Genomic DNA, 10,000 nt, shown 5'->3' with positions numbered 1-10,000 from the left:
GCCTCCTCATATGCTGCCCCCGCCGGGCCCTCATCACGCCATGCTGCCTCCGCCCGGGCCTATGGCAGCCTATGGACCCCCTGGGCCCCACGGGCCTCCGGGCAGACGACCGCCGTCCCGCGTCCTCGAGGAACCTATTTACATGCCCTCCACGCGGCCTCTGAGCCCCACGGCCTCCTACCAGCCCGGCCACTTCCCCCACGAGCAGTACCTCCTGCAGCAGTACGCCACCACCGGCCGCCCCAAGCATAAGAAGAAGAAAAAGAGCAAAAAGGAATCCGACGAGGACATCTACGGCAGGAAAGGGCACCTGAACGAGCGAGCTTTCTCCTACAGCATCCGGGAGGAGCACAGGTCTCGCTCGTACGGCTCCTTGGCGGGTATCGGCGAGGACTCCATGAGTAAGAAGGATCGCGAGATCCTCCAGATGGTCGCGGACCTCGATCTGAGCGGCGATGAACTGGAGCGCGTGGAGCCTCGGCCCGGAGTGTACCGCCCCCCGCACTCCGACCGATTATCCGCCGCGGGTACCATCACCTCCAGAATCTCCAGAGCCTCCCGACGGTGAACTTCCAGGTAAGACGTTGCGGCCGAGCGTCGACGTGATCCGGGCGGGGGGCGGGGGCAGCGCCTTCCCTCTCGGCTCGGGATCACGTCAGGCGCCCTCGGAACTGTCTCTCCTTTTTCTCTTTTAATGACACGGTGACACACAGGAATGTAAATTGCGTTGGTCAGTTCACCAGTACTGGATGACCACAAAAAGTCGATATTTTTTCCTTGGGGAAAGAAAGGGGCGTGGATAGTGAATGAATATATATGTATATATATATAATATCACATATATAAATTTATACATATATACATATGTGCACACACACACACACACACACACACACACACACACACACACACACACACACACATATACATGTATATATATATATATATATACACAAATATATTTATATACAAATATATTTATATACAAATATATTTATATACAAATATATATATATATATATATAGATGGATAGATAGATAGATAGATAGATAGATAGATAGATAGAGAGAGAGAGAGAGAGAGAGAGAGAGAGAGAGAGAGAGAGAGAGAGGGAGGAGGGAGAGAGAGAAAGAGAGAGAGAAACAGACACACACACGCACACGCACACGCACACGCACACGCGCACGCGCAAGCGCACACGCACACGGGCACACGCACACAGGCACACACACAGATACACATACACATACACATGTATATATGCACACACACATATATATACACACACATATACACATATACATATATATGTACACATATACATATATGTACATATACATACATATATATGTATGTATGTATACATATGTGTATATATATATATATGTATATATGTGTATATATATATATATATATATATATATATATATATATATATATATATATATACATGAGAGAGAGAGAGAGAGAGAGAGAGATGAAGAGATGTATATCTATTTTCCTGCGAGGAAACAGCAGGTCAAACCGGAATATATTTTCTCATTGGCGTAAACCAGGTACATGTCGCAAGAAACGAGAGCCTAGCTTGGGATCTTTCCTTTTGCTCCCTCCAGTCCTAACCGTCCTCCCCCACCCTCTCCCCACTCCCACTCCTCCTCCAGCCCAACCCTACTCCCATCCCCCACTCACACACCCCCAGCGGGCGTTCCCCACAACACGAGAGTCCGTCCGCGCATCTTCCCGTGCCGCCCACACATTCCTTCGCTGCGGCTTACGAATCCCTCGCGCTGTCCTCAATCCACCCGGCCGTCCCCTCGCCTCGGCCGCCACTTTTACTCACTCTGACTCTACCCCACTCGCCTACTCTACCTCGCGCCTTACTTTCACCCACTTGCACTGTCCCTCTTGCTACTCGTATCGCAGGATTCGTTATCGTCTACTCGTCGGCTTTATCTGCGTCGTGCCTGCCCCTACTTGCATAAGAATATATCCTCCGCAATCTCGTGTGGGCTTCCTTGAGACTCACCCTTTTACACTGAACACGTGAGCCATGTCCATCTACGTTATCAACTCTTTCGTGTATCCCTGGCTTTCTCATTAAGTATTTCCTCTTCATCCACACTCCTTCTATCTCTCTCTACTCCCCCCCTCCCCTATCCTGCTCTCCCCCCTCTCGCCTCCGTTCCCCACATGCAAAGTCATGACATCATGCCCAGCTCTTTCCTAAGTTAGTAATGAGCTCTTGAAATAAGCATTAGGTGAGTCGGGGATTAGAAGGTGGGAGGGAAGGGGAAGAGAGGTTAGAGAGGGAAGGGGTGGGGGAGAGAGTAAGGGGGAAGGGAGAGGGGGAACAGGAGAGAGGGTAGAGAGGGAAGGGGTGGGTGAGAGAGTAAGGGGGAAGGGAGAGAGGGTAGGGGAAGGGATGAGAGAGAGGGTAGGGGAAGTGAGAGAGAGTAGGAAAGAGGGGGAAGAGGGTAGGGGAAGGGAGAGATGGTAGGAGGCTGGTGTGAGGGCAGGGAATGAGGGTAGGTGGGAGGGAGGAGTAAGGAAACTTCAACGCGCGGAAAGTAAGTATCTTTGGTTTTTTATAACTGCTTTAGGAAAAGAGTAGTTATGTGTATATATATATATATTTATATATATAATTAATGCTAGGATCTACAAATCTATATAAGAGTTATCATTGTTATTAAAATTTCTTTCCTTACCGAAAGAGCAACTAAACACCATTTATAAAATCCACAAAACACACAACACCTACCCATCTTCCCGCTATTTACACTACAACCGAAAACATGCTCAGCAAGAAACACACAGTCTCGAAGGGAAGACTAACACAAGCAGTATACTTAACAGTGAACCATTTCCCCGTGAGGTGGAGAAGTGGAGCAGCAGGTGGACGCTGGTCGTGAATGTGGTCGTGACACCATAGCCAGGCGGTGAGATCGGATCCTTGCCGCTCGTCACTGTTCACAGCACGCCTTGTACCCGCGAACACACATACACGTAAACACACATAGATACAGGCACACTCATGCCTTGTATCATCGGACGCGTAGACACATAAACAAACATACACATAAACACAAACATATATATATACATGCATAGCCATATGTATTCATACACAGGTACAGATACTTAAACACATATATCTACACATAGGCACACACACACACACACACACACACACACACACACACACACACACACACACACATATATATATATATATATATATATATATATATATATATATATATATATATGTGTGTGTGTATGTATGTATGAACATACAGATACGTTCTCTCACAAACACACCGGTGCATGTGTTCAGGCATACCCTCTCTCTCTCTCTCTCTCTCTCTCTCTCTCTCTCTCTCTCTCTCTCTCTCTCTCTCTCTCTCTCTCCTTCCTTCCCTCCCTCTCTCTCCTCCTCCCTCTCTCTCCCTCTCCCTCCCTCCCTCCCTCCCTCCCTCCCTCCCTCCCTCCCTCCCTCCCTCCCTCCCTCCCTCCCTCCCTCCCTCCCTCCCCCTCTCTCCCCCTCCCTCACGTACACATATACTCACCTGACCACGCACACTATTCTAGCCTTAATCAGATCACCTGACTCGAGGTGCCAATTGGTTAATCCCTTTTCAACCTCAAGCCATTAGTACTGTGGCTACGAATTGAAGCATTATACGATAGAGAGGCGGAGGAGAAAGACGGACGCAAGCTAACTAGACTGATCAATGGTTAGATATATTATGATTTCGAAAAGACGGATAGATAAGCGTAGAAGGATAGAAAATAAGTAAGGGTAAGGGTGAGGGAGAAGGAGGGTGTGGGAGAGGGAGGGAGAGGGAGAGGGAGGGAGAGGGACAGGGACAAGGAGGGTGAGGGAGAGGGAGGGAGAGGGAGAGGGAGGGTGAGGGAGTGGGAGGGGGAGGTTGAGGGAGAGAGAGAGAGAGGGAGGGAGAGGGTGGGTGAGGGTGAGGGTGAGGGAGGGTGAGGAAGAGGGAAGGGGAAATTGAGGGCGAGGGAGAGAGAGCGAGAGAGGGTGAGGGAGAGGTAGAGGTAGAGGGAGAGAGAGAGAGGGAGAGGGAGAGGAAGAGGAAGAGGAAAAGGGAGAGGGAGAGGGAGAGGGAGAGGCAGAGGGAGAGGGAGAGGGTGAGGATAAGGGAGGGAGAGGGAAGGGGAGGGAGTGGGAGGTTGAGGGCGAGGGAGAGAGAGAGAGGGAAAGGGAGATGGTGGGTGAGGGTGAGGGTGAGGGAGGGTGAGGGTGAGGGAGAGGGGGAGGGAGAGGGAAGGGGAGATTGAGGGCGGGGGAGAGGGAGAGGGAGAGGGAGGGTGAGGGTGAGGGAGAGGGAGAGGGAGAGGGAGAGGGAGAGGGACAGGAAGAGGAAGAGGAAGAGGGAGAGGGAGGGAGAGGGAGAAATAGAGGGAGAGAGACAGATTGAGAGACGGGAATAGAAAACATAGAGAATAGAGAAAGGGAACATAATAAACAAGAGAGAAAGAGGAAGAAGTGTTGCGCCGCAGAAATGGGTTATTCATTGCATGCTAATCGAGGCGACGTGTTTCCTGATGAGCGCGAGGGTTTGTGAGCCGATGACAACCACTGGTAAAAGGAACTGCTATTTCGACGCTCGTTTTCTCTCCTCCCCTCCCTTTATTTTTTTACTGTCATAGTTGGCAAATTTCGGGTGAATTTGCGATACGTGATTTAAAGAAAAAGAGGGGATAGCTTACTGGATCTTAATTCTTAATCCTAATTTGGTTATTGGCAATTGGCTATGTTTATCAGTCACTGTATTACGTAAGACTATGCCTACACTGTGCGCCAACACCGAGCTCTCTCTCTCATCCCCTACTTTTGTCTCAATAAACTTGTCACAGTCAAAACGTCCCCCTCTCCGTCTCCCTTCGTCCCTTTCTCCCTTCTTCCCTCTCTCCATCTCCTTCCCTCCCTCCCCATTATCTCTTTGTTACAAATACCTTGTCCTTGCGAAATGGTGAAATCAAATAACTCTGACGTCATCTTGCAAGTGATGACATCTGAAAGTGAAAAAAAAAAAAAAATCACTGAGGAATGAAGGGCAGAACACGTGACCCCCAGCTGTATATGGAAGAATACAGACACGTTCATACTTTCCTCTAAATACAGTATTATTACGTAAACTGTCTTCCCCTTATATATAACTGTTTATCTATCTCTCTGTTTATCGGTGTGTATGTATGGATGCATATAGAAAGAGAGGGAGGGGGGATAGATAGATAGATGGATGGATTATATATATGTATGTATAGATATTCATATATATATGTATGTATATATATATTCATATATATATGTATGTATGTATGTATGTATGTATATATATCTATATCTATATATATATATATATAGAGAGAGAGAGAGAGAGAGAGAGAGAGAAAAGAAATATAGTGGGAGAATACATGAACAGCTATTACTCAAAAGTCGTTTTTCATTATCACTCCCTAAAACGATCAATTAAAAACTATTTTAAGATATTTTTTTATCTTCCCTTTGCTTGCGAGGACACGGCAGTTTAGAAAGTAAGCAAACCGACTCGAGTTCATGAAAAACCCGATGACTACATACGAAAAGCGATCACGAATGTTCCCGGATGTCCCGTGTATGCATAGCGGACGTACACGCACAAAATGCACATTCACACACGAACATAAAAAAAAATATAAAAAAACGCTCATAATCACACACACATACTTACGCAAGCACATCCACACAAGTAAACGTGCACACCCGTACGTGAGAGTGAAAGACTCTATCAAGGAACGTGAGGTTCGTTCAGACTTCGATTTGCCCAAAAAAAAAAACATAAAAAAAAAAGAAAAACGAAAAAGAAAGACATATTGTTGTATTCTCAATACGGATTTGAAGATTTCGTAAGCAGTCACTTAAAACATTCAGGTAGAGTGATGACATTCTTATTCTTAGCTCGGGTGAGAGTTCACGAACCATGACTTGTATATTTTTTTCGCTTTAAGATGGTCCAAGTTCAGATTAGGAGTTTTAAAAAATCTCTATCTTTATATCCTACTTGGCTTGTCTCACTCACTCACTAAAACACACAAAGACACACAATCACGTCCCACACGCACAGTCACAAATACACGCACACAATCACAGACACATAATCGCAATCACAAACACACATACAATTACAAACACTCATATATAATCACACTCACAAACACGTACATAGTCACAAACACACACATGCAATCACAAACACACGCACACAGTCACAAACACAGGCACACAGTCACAAACACACGCACACAATCACGCACACACGCACACAATCACAAACACACACACACACACACACACACACACACACACACACACACACACACACACACACGCACGCACACAGAATCCCCCCCCCCCCACACACACAAACACATACACACAAAAAGCGATCCCATCTCAATTTCCACATGGACTACCACTGTACCTTGGATACTCTGGTCACCGTCCCTTGGTTCATGGTCCGTACAGTGTTCCACTACGGGCAGGAAAGAGATAAGTGATCGGGAGACAACACCTCAGATAAGGAGCCTAGACCGGCGTTTGGGGCGTGAGGGCGGCAGGTGTCTCAGGCTCGGCTCCCGGAAATAAGATAAGCGACTGAGGTAGCGAGGAAAAGAGCGGCAGGGAATTTGATACTTATACATATATACGTGCCTACCTATATGCATGCAAACGGACATAAATTCTTACATGTGTTTGTGACGGTATGTTGACAGGCAGAATTTCAAACATATGTACTTTATATACATATATGCATAAGGTACATGCACACACACATATGTATATATATGTATATATATATATATAATTTCTTACATACATACCTAGAAATAGAGCATGTACATATGTGTGGGTGTGTGATTACATGCTGATAGACATAGGAAGAAAATAAGAAGTAATAGAAAAAATGGATAGACCCAAGGAAATCGCAATAAATAAAGACAAAATGGCAAAGAATGAACACAAATGAAAAACAGGCGGGATTAAGAATGAATAACGGTCCTACACTGGTAGTTTCACCTGCCCTTTCACGGTCAACTTGGAAGGCTTCGTACACAAAGGCCTATATCCTGTTTGAGTTTCTCTTCTTATATGATCGAAGCTCCTTTACACCCAGGGAAGAGAGTACACTCAATTTTTGGACAATCTGATAGGGAAGCCGCACTGAAAAAATACTAAGTGAAGAGAATATCGAATTTCAAATATTATCTCTTCAGCTGCGATATCGTTATTTATTTCATTCCTTAATGCACTAAGTACTTTTTAATCATCATTATTACTCTCCATTCTCTTTGAAACTATACGCGTTTCTATATACATTTTCCCTAGTAGAGTCGTTTAGAAGTGACATCACCTGACGTCGACTTCACACTGAAATAACTCGTAAGTGTGACCTCCTGACCAGCTGATTCACGAAGACAAAGGCAAGCGTACAGCGGGGATTCCCCAGCATTTGAACCCAATAACAAATTATCAGGTCTGTCTGCAAATGACGTGGAATGCTTAAGATGGAATATCTTCTCTTATCGGACCTCTTTGTCCCACCTCATATCCTCACTGTACTTATAGTCTAACGTAAATACATTGCTGTCTTATCGTTCCTCTTCTATCGTATTTTTTAAAAATATTTTTTTCATACAATATTTTCTTGTTTCTTTTATTTTTCTTTGTCTACCTTCTTCGTGTACATTTCAGCTGTTTCCCTTTTAGCACGGCGTTTGCGGTTGCCATAGTCATTCGTGGCAGTAAAAGCGCGTTCCAAGTGCCATGAACTTTTGCAGTCACCGTCTTGCAATATACTTACGGCCTTCGTGAACCATTCTTCGACCATGAGTTCAGGAGGCGAGAAAATTATCTTAATTGTTTTGACGTTCTAGTGCGAATGCTTCAGTGCTTGGGCTGAGGTGAGGCAAGTCATTCATAAGGAAACCGGCTCTTTTATTTTGGATCCAATACGTGAAAAAGTGGTTCAAACAACCGAATGGCCCGCACCTCTAGTTCTTAACACGTAACTGCAATTAGCATACTACGAGGGCACTGCAGCGTAACCTTTTTTTCTCATTTCTTTTTAGAAGAGGAGGTTGAGGAGAGAAGGGAAAGGTAGTAAGATCAAAAGGGGAGAGGTATTTGGAAATAAAATAAAAGAGAGAAAAAAAAAGATCATCGACTAAGCGAATTGAATTCACCATAAAATCGGCAGGATACCAACGTCATACTGGAATTTGAAAAAAAAAAGAGATAAAGAGAAATCGCATATGCCATATCTTAAGAAACACCTAACATAATGAACAAATATATTCAAGCCCTTCGTACATGACACAAAAGCGCAATATACAACCATACCAGAACCAGCGCTAAAGAGAAAAGAAAAGAAAAAAAAAAAAAAAACGGTAAGAAAGCAAGTCACGAGGACACTAATTAGTTCCCGGTCGCGTTTCGGAGGCGCCCGAGTGAAGCAAGAAGGTCAATCATGCCAGCAGTGAAAGGCAAGACTGTTATGCAATATCGTAACGCCACCCTCTCGCTGTAACGCAGTCGTAACGCCCTTCGGCTCCCCGTGACCCCGAATTTAATTAATAGCCGATTATCTCCGGAATGCAACTCGTATAAAGTCACGCCATTACAGTTCGCTAGAATGTAACTGTTCTTTGGAGTTTCGTCGAAATGGGCGTCGTTCGCTCGTCTCTCGGGGGGGGGGGGGGGGGGGAGTTGATAGTCTGATTAACGAGATCGAATGCTGGCTCTATTTGATGTATGCGGTGTGTATGCAGAACGCAAGTCTGGTTATGAATAGACGCATGAATATGCACGCGCTCGAATGCGGAAATATTCCTATATTGTCTTACGTAGCGTGTAACTAGTTATCGCGGGGGGTTCTCAAGCAGAAAAATATTGTGTAAGGAAAACAACCGAAGCGTCAAGTGTGTGACATTACTGGCGTCTCGACCGGTGGAAAAAGTGAAACACGAAATCAGTGATAGAATTTAATCTTGTGAGTCACTGCCAGGAATCGATATCCATTCGGGTAAATAAAGTATAGCTTGAACATGAAAAAAAGAAAAGATATGAACTCATTCTGCAAATAAAATTAATAAGATACAAACGAGTGATATCAACTTTTATTTTGGTGATTTCAACCAAGAGGAAAGTAGGCATCTTTACGTCTTTCTTTCCTTGTTGAGGAAGAAGACTGGTATAGTTTTTATTGTGAATCTGCAGCACTTTTCTGTCATAAGGAAGTGTGCCAGCAGTAAATTCAGAGAAGGACAACTTTAGAATTCCCAAGATCTTTAGCAGGAAAAAAAGAGGGCCATCCCCCGCCAGAAAGAAAAGTTAACAGACAGTTATCCAACAACTCAACTTTTTTATGATGCAAGCCTTTGTAAGGACCTAATTTTGATATTCATCCGTGGCGATAACGACCCGTTGTTTTCCAAATAGAGTTTCTGTGTTTGATACGGAAGTGCTCTCTCCCTACGCGCTCGTCATGTTTGTTTTGACAGTCAGGTGCGGGAGAGAAGGGATCCCGAAAGGCAGGTACCTCCTCCCGCCACGTCTTGGCAAGGGTTAACAGTTCTCATTTACTCGAACATTCCCTTTTCTTCGCCGATATCGCGAGATCATCACACAAAGGACTCCATCTTTTCCCCAGTTATTCAAATACTCGTCCGGAGATATCTGTCTAGAGATAACAGGGTAGAATTAAATGCCAATTACGGGACGAGGCACCGCCGCCTCCAGCGAGCAGCGGTTCCCGCAACGCAGCAAAATATTGTTGGAATCTGAGCGGCGAAAACGAGGTGCAGAAGCCGCGGAGACGCCCGCCCGGGGAACAGTTAGTGAGGGCGAGGAGGCCCGGCTATGTGATTTAAATGGATGTATTTGTATATGCAAACACGCACAGATGCACGCACGCCTGGTACTTACACATGCAC

The 10,000-nt window shown here is 45.2% G+C and overlaps 1 protein-coding gene across 1 annotated transcript in view; it reads left to right on the top strand.

The window, feature by feature from the left end:
• The window catches only part of LOC125041700 (pollen-specific leucine-rich repeat extensin-like protein 1), a 34,304-nt gene that overhangs the window by 1,629 nt on the left and 22,675 nt on the right, over positions 1–10,000 (top strand). The window contains exon 1 of the mRNA XM_047636898.1: positions 1–576. This exon is cut by the window's left edge and continues 1,629 nt beyond it. Within this exon, the coding sequence (XP_047492854.1) occupies positions 1–568 (568 nt within the window). The 3' untranslated portion in view covers positions 569–576. The remainder of the gene's footprint in view (positions 577–10,000) is intronic.

Source organism: Penaeus chinensis, chromosome 31 (assembly GCF_019202785.1).
Source record: "Penaeus chinensis breed Huanghai No. 1 chromosome 31, ASM1920278v2, whole genome shotgun sequence".
NCBI lineage: Eukaryota > Metazoa > Arthropoda > Malacostraca > Decapoda > Penaeidae > Penaeus > Penaeus chinensis.
The sequence above is the reverse complement of the archived record's forward strand: the minus strand, read 5'-3'. Positions and strand labels throughout refer to the sequence as shown.